This window comes from Nicotiana sylvestris, chromosome 10, assembly GCF_000393655.2.
Source record: "Nicotiana sylvestris chromosome 10, ASM39365v2, whole genome shotgun sequence".
Taxonomy (NCBI): Eukaryota; Viridiplantae; Streptophyta; class Magnoliopsida; order Solanales; family Solanaceae; genus Nicotiana; species Nicotiana sylvestris.
Window position 1 is genome coordinate 112,064,984 of NC_091066.1, and position 14,337 is coordinate 112,079,320.

Below are 14,337 nucleotides of genomic sequence, written 5' to 3' on the forward strand. Positions count from 1 at the left end.
TAATAGCCAAAAAAAATGTATATTTTTTGTATGTATATACATTTTGTAGGTTGTATACAAAAATTATACAAATTTGAATAGCCAAGAATTATGAGCAGTAACTTCAATCCACTCTCACTCAAAAAGATAACTTTATAAAGAGAATGAAGGAGCACAATCATAGGGGATATCAGGAATTATACGATGGATTTTAAGAAATACGAAGCTACAAATCATTATCGCTAATGTATTTCTCTATAGTGTCAATGCAGATGCCCACAGATTTCCCTTGAATCATTGCCTCTGCGAGCTTTGCTCGTGCCTTCTCATGGCGGCGCAAGATGAGGATTGTATTCAATACAGCCCATCTCACCTGAGAATCTGCTTTCTTCTGTGTAAATCCCAGGCTTTTCAGTAATGCATCCAACTATCAAGCAAGTATTTCTGTTAGTCTTTGTTTAACAATTAATACAGAATCAATCATTTTGGTGAAAAATGCACAAATGCAGAATATTTAGCTACGCGATGTAGGATTTTCAGCCTTATATAAGTTCACCCTTAAAATTTACTCACTAATTAAGAACGAAGAAGACCACCAGTGGGCAGTACTGCATTATTTTGGCAACTAGAGTCCAAGAATAATGGGCCAAAGCTCATGTTGAGTCGTTCAATTACTATCTTTTTTCAATGTAGTATTTGTCACAAGTGAATAAAATGAAAGAATGATAAGAAGTTATACAATTAAGTGTCGGTCAAAAAAAAAATCAGTTTTGCTAGAATGGCAAAATGTTTTGCGTTTTCTTTCATTTCAACTGTATGTACATTTACAGTAGATGGAAGAATTAACTCTTTAATGCATCGAAAGTAAAAGCAGTACTCCACGATAAAGCAAGGTTGGAGCACTAATGTTTATGGAAGTACATATAGATTATCATATTAATATAATTCTTTTTTTCTCAGCAGAGTTTCTAAGGACCACAATTACTGTTCATTACGCTTCAGATGGCATAATTCGATTTTACCATATGATGTCATGTCCTAATTTAGATGTCCCGCTCAGTCAAGAAATGAACTGAGCAAAATAAACCTAGAAGGTTGGCTTATCGTCATACTATAGGAGCAGAGGAATGATATAAACCTGATTAATGTCAGTCAGGCCTCCCTCAGCATAACTGAACAAAAGATATTCGGTTGCTACACCCGCTAGTGAGATACATGAAAACCGGTTCAGCATCTGTCAGAAGTGCCTTATTAGTGAAGGAACCATATAACAAGTAAAAGAAATAAACATACACAATAATTATGATAAAGATAAATACCGTGGCTGTTAGTTTTCCACTATTTACCTGCATGGAAATAAATCAGGCTTAAATTAGAAGGAAAGAGTAATAAAATTATAGCATGATTATTGCCCAGCCCAGAAATCTTGCAACAGAATATGCGTAAAGGGGGAATATTTAAAGAAGAACCAATACTGAAAAGCTTTACTGGAGGTGAAAAATTGATAGGAGACTACCTACTTCCTCCATAAACTCAAAGTCAACAAAGGCTGTCCCTGCTTGGATGTTTAATGATCCTTCCTTCTTCAAAGCGTCCAAACTAGTGAGTGTATACCCCTTTGGAAGAATACCCAGCAGGTAGGCAATCAAGAAATGCCCAGCTTCATGCTAGATCAGAATTGGGGAATGAACGGAAAAATTAATGAAGACTATCTGAGAGAGAAAAGTAGAGGTAAAGAATAAGGAAATTAAATGCTTGCTTGGTATTGAAGACATTGCTAGAAGGAATATCAAAATGAACAACCAAATTCTGAATGTCTGTTAGTTCGTAACTCTTTTGTAAACATGTTCCAATCAAAGAGAATTGAAACTAAAGGCATATTTGAGTTTCATTTTTTTTCTTTCTTGAGAAGAGTTGAAAACTAAAGCCCTTTTAGTTTTCTGCATTTTTATGGATGAGAGAGAGAGAGAGATGAATCTCACTTGAACAACCCTGTTGCGGTACTTCTGGCTGAAAGTATGACCAGTTGTGTCAAGGATCAAAGCACCAACCCCTCCATTGAAAGAAACCTACGCACAAATATGGATAAATCAGCAATTATGCTTGAAATATCTCAGATCACATAGCTCCAGGTTGTAGTCTTCGTACTTTCACCTCACTTGGACTAGATTAAGTCATTAACAGTCAAATATACATAAACAAGAGTGCGAACTGCTATCACATGGTTAAGGGGGTTCTCCTTTTTAAGAAATATTATATTCCCGAGACATAACATGTAACTAAAAGATCATCACGAGCATGTCCCTAATGTGATTTTTAAACATTGAGAAAAAGGCAGCACAAGGAAAGCAAATGTGTTATTTATCTGTAAACATGTCAAGCTAGCAAGGTTTACATGAAAGCTTAAATTTCAAGGAGGAATATTGCAGTTTGATGCTCATGTGATAAAATTAGTCTTTAACAACCCTTTTAGAGCATAGCTATAGAGCATTATATTGGGGATTTTGGTCTTATTGGTGATTATTCTTATATCAGTTCGTATTCAGTTCTCGTCCTCTTCTGTTGTAGATATTTTTCCAAACCTCATTGTTGGTCTTCCATGGTTACTTATAATTTTAATAGAGCACCCTGGAAACACAATCCTTATTGCTAATTTCTAGAGAGAAGAACCAGTTCGAAATGCTGAGGTACAAAAGATCCTTCCAATAGACATAACTGCACAAGTCTGATGTATGAAAGATCCTTCTACCAGATGTAAATGCACAAGTTGTTCAGAATCATCAGAAATAAAATGTTTAATCAGTAGAGAAACTGGAAAAAACCCTTTTCGGATCAATCAAATCCAATTAATTTACAAGTTATGTATGGATATATCAATGATGATCAAATGACCAAACATTTTCTTTCTACTTCTACTAACCTCCTCAGTCTCACTGTGATGACTTCAAGAACCATAAGGAGGTACATTGGCAACCTAAGTTCTCGAGAAAGAAGAATCTTTGAATTTGAAAGACCCATATGAGATGGATCTCTTCTCTTCAACTCGTATCTTTAGGTTTAGCAGGTTTCCAAGATGCCAAAGATTCTAGTTCACACACTTATCAGTTTTACCGGATTAGATTCAAATGATCGCATGGAAAACGAATTGAGGTCAGAAAGGACATCACTGAAGAATATCTCTTACAGAAAGCATTGGACAAGAAAATGTGCAAAGCAACTTGTTGAAAGTAAATCTGAACTTTGAGTTTCACATGGAGAAAAGCAAAAGTTGATCTTGTAAAACTTAAAGCAAATCAAATGCTCAGTGAATAACATGGCTCTGACCTTAGCAACCATTTTCAAGAAATTGCTAAAGACAAGATATAAAAATTGTTTTATCATCAATCAGAGAGGAATGACATGTAGCAAATTTATTTAAAGAAAAAAAGAAGACAATTCAGAGGAATCCAAAGAGTTTACCAAGTCCAGAGTCCACAAAAAAAGAACTCCAAGAGAACCGAAAAGGAGCTGTTGTGGACTCCAATCAAGCGCATACCATGCAGCAATGCCACCTAATACAGCAGCAAACTGAAGATTTCTTTCAATTGCACCAAGGGTGGTATCAACTGGTGATAGAAGAGATACGGTTTCTATACCGTTCAACCTCAACTCATCCAAGGAATATAGCCTCTGAGGTACCTGTATGAACCTACACATAAAGTTAAAGCAGTTTCCTAACTACAAGGCGAATGTCCTTCTATAAATTAAGGTTAAAGCAGACTTCTAACATTAAACTTGAAATGATTAGCTAGACACAGTTTAACCACTATATCCAGCTAAACTCTTAACAACTAAGTAAGCTTTCACCCTTTCTTACAAAGCAATTATATGTATATTTATAGTAATAAAACTTCCTAATAAATGCAAATTAATAGATGAACCAACAAAGGGAAAATAGGTCCAACTCCGCCTTGTTTATGCAAAAAAGGGTCAAACCCAGATAAGGAAAGTTGAATCATATGAAATTAATTGATAAAACGTTAGCAAAAGAACCTGTCGAGCGGCGCCGAAACACCTAAGACCACCGGGTTTGCCCTGCAAATCCTTCACAAGAGACAGTGCAGCCCTGTCATCACCCTTCTTTAACTCCTTATCCACCTGCTCCAACACCGATAAACCCACTATCCTCGAATTCCTCAATCCCAACTGGGAACAACAAACCAATCCACCACAATAGGCAGCAGCACTACCCATTTTGTATCTGAACACTATTGAATGAATGAGTTAAAACAAACCAGACCCAGTACCAGTACGTCAACGTTCTACGCTGTCAGCCGCACAAAAGGTATAGGCTAAATTTTGAAATTCACCAAACGTCGTCGTATCTGGTTGTGCCTTTTATTGGAAGCGAAGCGAGTGAATGTGACGGACGGATTTAATTCTGGTGTATGTGAACTCGTGATTCAGATTCCTCCACTAAATTATGATCTATCGATATATTATTTATATCTATATTTAGATATAGATATAAATATCTATAAAGTCAGGCTTGAGATTTTGCCAAGTGTCATGCGCATAAAATGTCATGTAGCAATTTAGGACAAATCAGTTAATATAGTTAAAATTAGTTTCTTTTTCAAAATTTTGAATTTGAAAACAAATTTCTTTTTAAATATTCAGTAGTTTCTATTGTTTTTAAAATTCAGTAGTTTCTACTATTTTTAAAATACTGTATTTTTATATGAAAGAGGATTGGGATTTTGGCGCATTTGAAAACAAATTTCTTTTTAAATATTCAGTAGTTTCTACTATTTTTAAAATTCAGTAGTTTCTACTATTTTTAAAATACTGTATTTTTTATATGAAAGAGGAATTGGGACTTCGGCGCATTTTGAAAACAAATTTCTTTTTAAATATTCAGTAGTTTCTACTGTTTTTAAAATTCAGTAGTTTCTACTATTTTTAAAATACTGTATTTTTTATATGAAAGAGGAATTGGGACTTCGGCGCTTAAATCCCACGCCATTACGAGTATATTATTAAAAGGAGAGGACAAAACCTCTCCTTTAATCAAGTGGCAACCTAAGAAAAAGCCACATGGATCATGGATATGGAGAAGTATTTTGTGGGGAAGAGATCTATTAGTTACTTGACTAAGGTGGAGATTTTCTGATGGGAAAAATATAAATGTTTGGACTGATCCTTGGATTCCAAGAAATAATGGTTTTACTCCAAAAGAGTATTCAAATGTAAAACAATTTAGATCTTAAGGTTGCCGACTTAATTGACGAAGATACGCATACCTGTAAACTTCATAAGATAAGTATGATCTTTGAACATGAAGACGTAAATGCTATTTTGTCTATTCCAATATCCATCATAGGTCTTAATGATAGATTACTGTGGTATCATTCAAAATCTGAAAACTATGAAGTCAAGTTAGGTTACTATTTAGCAAAGGGTTTGGCAGGTAAGACTATTAGGAATTCGGAAGTCCAGGCCAGTTGTCATTCTTTTCCTAAAAGCTTCTTGGATTCTTTGTGGAACTTAGAAATTAAAAATAAATTTAAACATTTTCTAAGGAAGTGTGTGATTAACTTTTTGCCCGTTAATAGTACCTTAGCTAAAAGATTACAGAACTTGGATAAATGTGTAAGATTTGTGGTTTTGAAAGTGAAGATATAAAACATATACTATTTAGATATCCCCGGTCTCAGCTTGTATGGAAACAAAGTCCTATTAATTGGCCTGATATCGAAAACATAACTAACTTTTTCTGTTTGGTAGTACAACTTGTTCTTAAATGCTAAGGGTCGCGCTACCTTTTTCTCGCGAAATCGGGTTTCGATATTTTGACAACTCCTTTTGAGAGAGTAGGGAAAATGAATTGGTTGATAGAGTCTCCACTTAATGGATTAAGGTGTGTTAGGGCACCTATAGCAAATAACTCATATTACACCAGCTTGCATCACTAGAGATCGGATAAGGGCTCAAATTACCTCGAGGGGAAGGTGTTAGGCACCCCTCGAGGTCTACAACGGTGGGTCTCAGCCGAACTTAAATTATGCGAATTAGTCTAAGGAAGCGAATAAACTATTAATAAGGATGGGGGTCCTAAATTTTTTAGCCTATAGGATCATCCCGTGCAACATAAATAATACTTTGTAACTCCCCCAAAACGGGGGTATTACTCATATTATTCAGCGGGCACAGACTATTATCTCCTGCTACCCGATTACTATCTTTGAGTTTTTATCTAAAGCGCTCTAGTTGATTCTAACTCGTGTCCTATGTGTACACTACCTGCCCCTTACCTAAGGTCCTGGAGGCATTGGGACCTCTATTTAGGAAAGTTCTAGACTAGGCCTAAGGTTCTCAAAATTATAAAATATTAGGCGACAAGCAAAACAATTAGGATTTTTCAAATAAAGACAGGTATGGGCTCACGTTAACCTCCGCATGTAAACAGCAAATGCACGCAACTAATTTAATAGGATTTATTAATCTTGGAGTCCTATGGGCAGGATATCCATGTGATGAACAGGAGAGCAGTAGTATGTAGAGTCAGTTCTTAATATGAGTGTTAGGGCCTACATATATTTGCCTGTTGATTTTAATTCAGTACAATATCTGGGCGTCTCAACAGGAAATCACAATCATAAGTCCAGAATTATTGTTAAATCCTATAGGCATGTTGTCTAAGTGGTTGACATTGATAATCGAATTTCGAATCAGTTAATAGAAACTTATAGGTATGACTTCTATGAGTGTGATGATTATTACCCTAAAGGCATGATTTCTAGGTTTGAATTGATTTTAATCTTATAGACATGATTTCTATTATTGAATTAACTTTAATCCTATAGGCATGATTTCTAGCATGAAACTGATTTTAATCCTATAGGCATAATTTCTAGCGTTGAGCTAATTTTAATCCTATAGGCATGATTTCTATCATTCAACTGATTTTAATCCTATAGGCATGATTTCTAGAATTGAGCAGTATATGAGCAGGAATTTATACACATTGAGCCAGAAAATAATTAAGACAAATATTGATCCTATAGGTATGGTTGCTAACACACAATTACTGGACAAATTGATACACCTAAAGGTAGGATTTCTAGCAAATCATAATATCAATCTTATAGGCAGGATCTCTAGTATGTAAGCATAACATAGGACTTATAAGCATGATATGAAATAACACAAATGAGATTCTATAGACAAGATTTCTACCCGATTTAGCAAATGAAAATAAGAAACCCTTCCCGATTTTACTAGATACCCCAGAGTTATTTGTTACAAAAATATTACAGACCAGATTAATGAATTAATTACATAATAATAATGAAATAAACTATAAAGAGCCTACAACAGGCCCAAATACACCTGGGCAACCCAGGCCTTCAAACATAGCAGATCCAAGACTCACTTTCACAGGTACAAAAAAATCACACATAGAATCCAGATCTCTGGTGTGTCAAAGTTCCCAAGGGCTTTGAGGGCCCAGGGCAATGCTCACACTAGAGTACCAAATGCTCAGAAATAGTTCAAAGGAAGTTAGGAACCAAACCCCGGTATGTCAGAGTTCATAAGAGTCTCACATGGACCCCGAGCAGTGCTTATACTGGGGAGGTGAAGGATAGAACCTAAAGGACCTAAGAATAGGAGTTTTAAAAGTAGTAGCATATAAAATGAGACAATGGTAAATGACAGATTTTAAAACAGGTTTGATTTTAGAAAAGCCATCATGGCAGAATTTAAAACACAGAATATAGATAGAATTGCATCAAGAAGACAAACTGGCAAGATTTGCAAAATTGTTCATGCACAGTATCTAATGAGTTAAAGTCTGAAAGGCCTAATTAGGCTAAGTGCACATGCTAACATTTTAGGACATCTTTGTTCAATCACAGAAAATATTTAGACAGTGCATTAAGGCAAACAGTCAGACAATCACATGAATCCAAATGGATGCAAAACACATTAGAAGGCAAATTATCAAGGCACATGAATGACCGAGAAATGTTTAATAACAATACAAGTTTGTAAAGACTCACGACTGATTAACTGATGAACATACTAGCATTATCTTAAATATGCTAAGTTCGGGACAATTTCAGAACTGGCAAAACAGCATGCATGAAACAAGTTATAAGGTATTAAGCTAACCTCTAAGAGGATTTATATTATTCAAAAATAACCAATCTCAGAACTAACAATATCAATTATAGGACTAAAAGAAATCATAGGAACATAAAAGTGTTAGAATCATGCTCAGAATGGACTTTAAACATGCCGGATCATAAACACAGTTCATGGATACATAGAAATGAAATGATAAAAAAGGATAGTCACTCACCAGTTAGACAAGAAAATAAGAAATACAACACAATAGTCGAGAGCTCAGGTTTACTTGACCTTGGCTTTCAGTCAGTCAAGACCAGAAGCAAACGAGATAACAAAGAGAATACAGAGCCAAAATCCTAAGTTTTTAGTGAGAGTATATTGATTTAAATCTGTCTTAAAGGGGAAAGGGAGGGGTTTATATAGCCTTAGACTAGGGTACGTAAACATGGAAATAATCAATCAAATTATTTAAGGAAAACACAGAATATTATTAAGGCAAGTCAGAAATAACAACAATCAAACAAGTCTGGGAACAACTAAGGCAAGTAGCCATAAACAAAATCAGTAAGAGAAGCGAAATAAGAAATCCTTATTTTAAGGGTAAGTAAAGTTAATCGGAATAATCAAAGGGAAATCAAAATGATACGCACATAGACAGATATAAGAAACATTGAAGAAAATATTAATAAAAAATAAGAACCCTTAACAGTTCTGAGCCCTAATTTAGGGCCAATAATTTAGGCAAAACAGTATCACGAAAATAGTTGGCAGATATACGGGAAGTTTAAGATACTCAACCAAAATAGGACCAAAATAGATCTTAGCAAGATCTGAGCCCTAATTTTAGGAAAAATAAATTAGGTAAAACTTTTTAACGGAAAATCACCAAGAAATAGACATGCAAGAACATAGAGGAGTTTTTAAACAAAAAATAAGAAAAGTATAAAGAGATTTTTTAAAAGATCTAAAACCCTAACATTTAGGGTAAATAAGAATAGAGAAAAAAAATCTCAAAGATTTGTACATAGAGAGAGGAAAAATGAACACGGATGAGAAAATGGGAAGGTTCGAACCAGATTTGGTCCGAAAATGGAGAGATTAGCTTTTCATGTTAGGAAAGCTACTAAACAATACCATAATCGAGTAGCCAGTAGTGAGATACGACCGATAAGGTAAGAAAATCGTCAAGGGATTCCATATCCGATTGGAGTCGAAGAAAGATTATGGATGACTGTGCCTAGGGTTTCATAGTAGAAGAAAGGAGAGAGTTTAAGGGCGGCGGCTTGGACGGAATGGGGAGTTGGGTTAGGGTAGGTAAATTAAAAGGGGTGTGGTGAATGTGGGTCATTGATCTAAGAGATCAACAGCCGAGATTGAAGGAAAGGGTTTGGGTCGAGTATAAAACGGGTATTGGGTTAGGGGGTTATTTGGTTTGGGCTGGGGCGGACTGAACTAGGATTTTGAGTAGTTGGGCTGGGGTAATTGGGTTAGGTTTGAAAATGATTAAGAAAAAGGGGCTATTTTAAATACCAAATTAAATTAGTAAATAATTCATAAAAAATGATAAAGAAATAGTAAAAATATTATTTGTGCATAAAAATAATTAATAACAATTATTTAATATTATAAAAAGTACTTTTTGCATAAATAGAGTGATTATAAGTATATACGGGTTATTATTGCAAAATGTACAATTTTAGCCTAAAGATGCAAGTATAATTATAATAAATGCATCAAAAATATTTAAGGCTTAATATGGGTATAAATGATGAAATTAGATGATAAAATCATCATAAAAATTACTTGTGATGCAATTAATGGTTATTTATAAAATAAAATATGAGAATAAATTGATTAAAAAATCTTTAAAAATTATAGAAAAATTAGGAAAAATACTTGATGATGCTCATGCAGTATTTTGAAAGTATATATGCATATTTAAAATATATGAGGGAAAAATTGGGTATCAACACTAAGCATTTTCCTGAATCTACAGAATTATTATATTTGAGTGTTAATATTATGTGGCAAATTTGGAAAGATAGGAATGTTTGGTGATTTAATCAGGAAATGTTAGAGCCAACTGATATTGTTTCTAAAGCTCTTTTTGAGTATGAAGAATATAAAGATCTATTAACTAGTTGCCTCGCTGCATGATATTCAACTGGAAATGAGCATGTGCCTAAACTAACAAATTTTCAAGATGATATTTTATTATTTACAGACGCAAGATTACGGTCTGATGATAGATATGCGAGTATTGGTGTCGCGGCTTTGAATAGCCTTGGAAAACTGCTTCATGCCCATGGATCTCCAATTCAGTATGTTGGAAAAACCATGACTGCTGAAGCGATTTCCATAAGAAAGGCACTTGAACGTGCTATTACTCTTGGATGGAAAAGTGTGAAGATTTTATCTGATGCTAAGAATGTTGTTGATATGATCCAAAAACAGGTGGCTACTTCATGGAGTAGAAGTGTTGTGTGAAGACATTTGGAAGCTATCAAACATGTTTGATCACGTGGAGTTTCTTTATATTTCAAGGAAGTTAAACAAAGTAGCTCATAGTTTAGCTAAATTTTCTATTTCTTTGTTTGAAAGACATCTCCTGGAAGAAGTTTTTCCCAACTTGGGCTGTCCAGGATGCAAATAGTACATTTAAACTTTGTTGTTCGTTGATGCAGTAATATGAAGTCTTTGTTTTGTGGAAAAAAAAATATAAAAAGTAAGAAGATTTGCTTAAAAATTTTAGCGAATGATTTTTTTTTTGCTAACTAACTTAATTAAATACATCACTAGCCCCTTAAAGTTCTCCACCCTTTTCACTTAAAGGCTCAATATTAAGTCTGTTGAACTCTTAATGTGTCATTTAGACACAAAAAATTGACATGGCTAAGCAAATGTTTCTCACATTTTTCAAGTGCGCGAAATGATCAGAAAAACAAACTTCTCACACTTCTTGTCAGAAAAATGATTAACTTATAATTGTTGCCTAAAAAATGTTCTTCAGCAGTTCAAAAGGAACCAGAGATAAAAATAGGTACAATGTCCATATTTCTTCCTGTTTCTAAGCTATTAAACTTCATGACATCAAACAATTCAGTTTCAAATGGGTTCCAGGTTCAATTTCTTCACCAAGATCTAACAATACCTACAAATATTCAAAAAACATAGATCTCAATTGACCCGGCAATGGAGGCTTCAATTCCAACCAGCTCAATACTCAACCAAAACACACCAAACTTCACACGTAAGTTGACAATGATGTTAAGAACAAACCTCAATATTTATTTAACAAAAATATCAACCAATCGAGGGTTTCAAATTTTGATTCCTAGCTTCAAGTTCTTTCAAATTTTAATGGTAAATCTCCAGATTGAGTCACGATTTTGCCGTTACCACTTTTATCGATGCACCTGTATCACTTTGGGTGAAATGGCAGCGACAACCACTTTTATCGGGCCAAGCTTCATCTTCACAAGGTGGGTTTCAGAAGGCAGCACGATTCGTAGAGGTTGCCGGATGGATGACAGCGGAATGTGCGACTGTTTGTTGTTGTTGCCCATATGGGCTCTTGAACCTCCTTTTTATTGAGTGTGTATAAGTTGTCGGCGAAATTTTGTCGGAAGGTGCTATAGAGGAAACATCGACCTCGGCTGATGAAGAAAAGGGTTGGGTTCGGTGGGGTTCTAGTTTGTGTATTTTTTTAAAGTTAAATCCACGCGTCCTTATTTTATTTGTCACTTTGGTGTGTGAATTACACGTACTTTTTTATTTTGCTGCCTACGAATTTTGTGTTTAAATGACACAACAAAAGCCGGTGTTCAAATAGAACTGATTTAAGATTTAGTATTTAAGTGAAAAGTGTGGACAACTTTAAGGGGTTGTCCATGTATTTGTCCTTTTATTAATCACCAAAGCAATCAGTTACAAATCCATAGCTAAGCCAACAAAGCTAGCTATCTCAATGGGAAAAAACATAGCAGACTACCTACTTCCTACATTGATCATATTAGAAAACATAAGAGTGTAATTGAGCTTTGATCCTAGGGGGTGCCCGAACACAACAAATGTAAGCTATCTCCTTTGCAATGTTTCCATGTTGCCTACTCCTTTGTTCAAATATTCGTAAGTTCCTCTCAATCCAAATGTGGTGGATAGCCTTTGCATAGACACGTTTGAAAATCAGTGCTTGTTGGGATTTCCCTTTGGAACACTTGATGACCCACTGACTGTAATCACTCCAATCTCTTGCAGTAGGCTCGTGTAACTGTATCCAATGCCATAGTTTTGTCCATATAGCTCTTGCATATATGCATTGTACAAACAAGTTCTCTTTTGTTTCTTCCCACTCTTAACATAAGGAACACTGTGTATTCACATTTATACCCCATTTTCATAACCTATTAGTTGTCAGTAGTCTTCCATAAATCAAAAGCCACAGTGTGAATTTTGCTTTTGGTCGTGCAGCATTGTTGAACATGATGCTTTTCCATTCAACCCTGGCATAGTCCCCCAGTAGATGAAAGTATATGTGCCTGATTATGCTCTTCTTAGTCGTCTGTGCAATTATAACATTCTCTAGAGAACCTCTAGCTTCAAATATCTTCCTGACCATCCAGCAAGACTGTTGAAGGGTTGGGGTAATGTTGAATTGCTGATTTTGATGTAATAGGTATGGATCTACCTGATCCATATCTTATCTTCCTTGTGAGCCAAATCCCAGCATACTTTAGCTATAACAACTTTGTTTGAGATTTGGCCTACCTCCAGCTTTGGGTAGACACACCTTATCCCAGGCTAGTAAAGCTTTCTTTGTGATCACATTGGTACTTGACCATACATACGATCTGCACATACCTTCAATGACCTTGATCACCTTGGAAGGAATAATGAATAGTTGAGCCCAGAAAGCTTGTATTCCAAACAAAACACTTTGGACTAGCTGAACTCTGCCAGCATATGGGAGCTTATTTGCAGTCCAAGAGGTTATTTTTTATGTCATCTTGTCTATCAAAGGTTGCCATTGCATGATACTCAATTTCTTGGTAGATGGAAGAACTCCCAGATACTTGAAAGGTAGGTCTCCTGTGGTGAAACCCAAGTGTTGTAAGATCTGTTGTTGCACTGTTGTTGATACTCCTCCAAAATATGATGCACTCTTACTTTGGTTAGCCTGTAGACCAGATACTTTTGTAAATTGTAGGAATTTGTGAGCTATTGCAGCAACTGACTTCACATCCCCTCTAGTAAATGGCAAAAGGTCATCAATTGTTGATACTCCTCCAAAATATGATGCACTCTTACTTTGGTTAGCCTGTAGACCAGATACTTTTGTAAATTGTAGGAATTTGTGAGCTATTGCAGCAACTGACTTCACATCCCCTCTAGTAAATAGCAAAAGGTCATCAGCAAAACATAAGCGAGTAATCTTGAGCCTTGAACACCTGGGATGATAGCTGTACTCTTTGTTTGTATTAAGATCATGTAAGCTTCTACTCAAATACTCCATAACAATTTCATATTTCATATCTCTTATATATTGTTGTTATTTTTATTACGCATTTTTATGGTACTAATATATCATCTCCTATTGCTTTTTTGAGCCGAGGGTCTCCTGGAAACAGCCTCTCTACCCTTCGGGGTAGGGGTAAGGTCTGCGTACATATTACCCTCCCCAGACCCCACTTGTGGGATTATACTGGGTCGTTGTTGTTGTTGTTGTTGTTGTAACTATGACAAAATAGTTGACTGTCTGTATGCATTCCATAACCCATGAGATGAACAATTTAGGAAATCTTAGCTCTTCCATAACCTGTTTCAAGTAGGGCCATTCCACAGAGTCATAGGCCTTCTGAAGATCTATCTTAATCATGCATACGAGGGATGTGTATTTCCTAGAATATGCTTTGACAAATTCATCTGCTAAAATGACATTATCAGATATCCTCCTACCAAGTATAAAGCCAGCCTATGCTTCACTAATTACAGTAGAGATAATAGCTTGAATTCTAGTAGCCAAGATTTTGGAAATAAGCTTATAAAGCATTGTGCAGCATGCAATCGACCTAAATTCTTTAACTTTTTTAGGTTTGCCAGTCTTGGGAACTAAGGGCGAATGATTTCTTTCCTACAACTAAATTTCTAAAAAAGTTTAGCTTGCTAAGCTTGGTCCACTGGTTTGTTGAGTGATCTTTTGGTTTTATTGCCGTGACAAGTGGACCAGGGCGCTTGTGGGCAGGGGTG

The 14,337-nt window shown here is 35.4% G+C and overlaps 1 protein-coding gene across 1 annotated transcript; it reads right to left on the reverse strand.

Moving 5' to 3' along the window:
• LOC104211868 (uncharacterized) lies at positions 1 to 4,302 on the reverse strand. Its single transcript, XM_009761012.2, has 7 exons — positions 4,012 to 4,302; positions 3,439 to 3,657; positions 1,962 to 2,048; positions 1,500 to 1,646; positions 1,299 to 1,325; positions 1,118 to 1,213; positions 1 to 406 (listed from the first exon to the last, which is right to left on the reverse strand). The coding sequence occupies exons 1-7, from the start codon at positions 4,210 to 4,212 to the stop codon at positions 206 to 208; spliced, it is 978 nt and encodes a 325-aa protein (XP_009759314.1). The 5' UTR covers positions 4,213 to 4,302; the 3' UTR covers positions 1 to 205.
• Between the last annotated feature and the right edge of the window lie 10,035 nt (positions 4,303 to 14,337).

Bases quoted from the DNA above. Each gene is read 5' to 3' on its own strand.
- LOC104211868 (XM_009761012.2), bottom strand. From the start codon at position 4,212: ATGGGTAGTGCTGCTGCCTATTGTGGTGGATTGGTTTGTTGTTCCCAG. The intron at 1,647-1,961 runs GTGAGATTCATC...ATTCTGATCTAG, and splicing joins ACCGCAACAGGGTTGTTCAA to CATGAAGCTGGGCATTTCTT. The intron at 1,214-1,298 runs GTATTTATCTTT...CACTTCTGACAG, and splicing joins GTGGAAAACTAACAGCCACG to ATGCTGAACCGGTTTTCATG.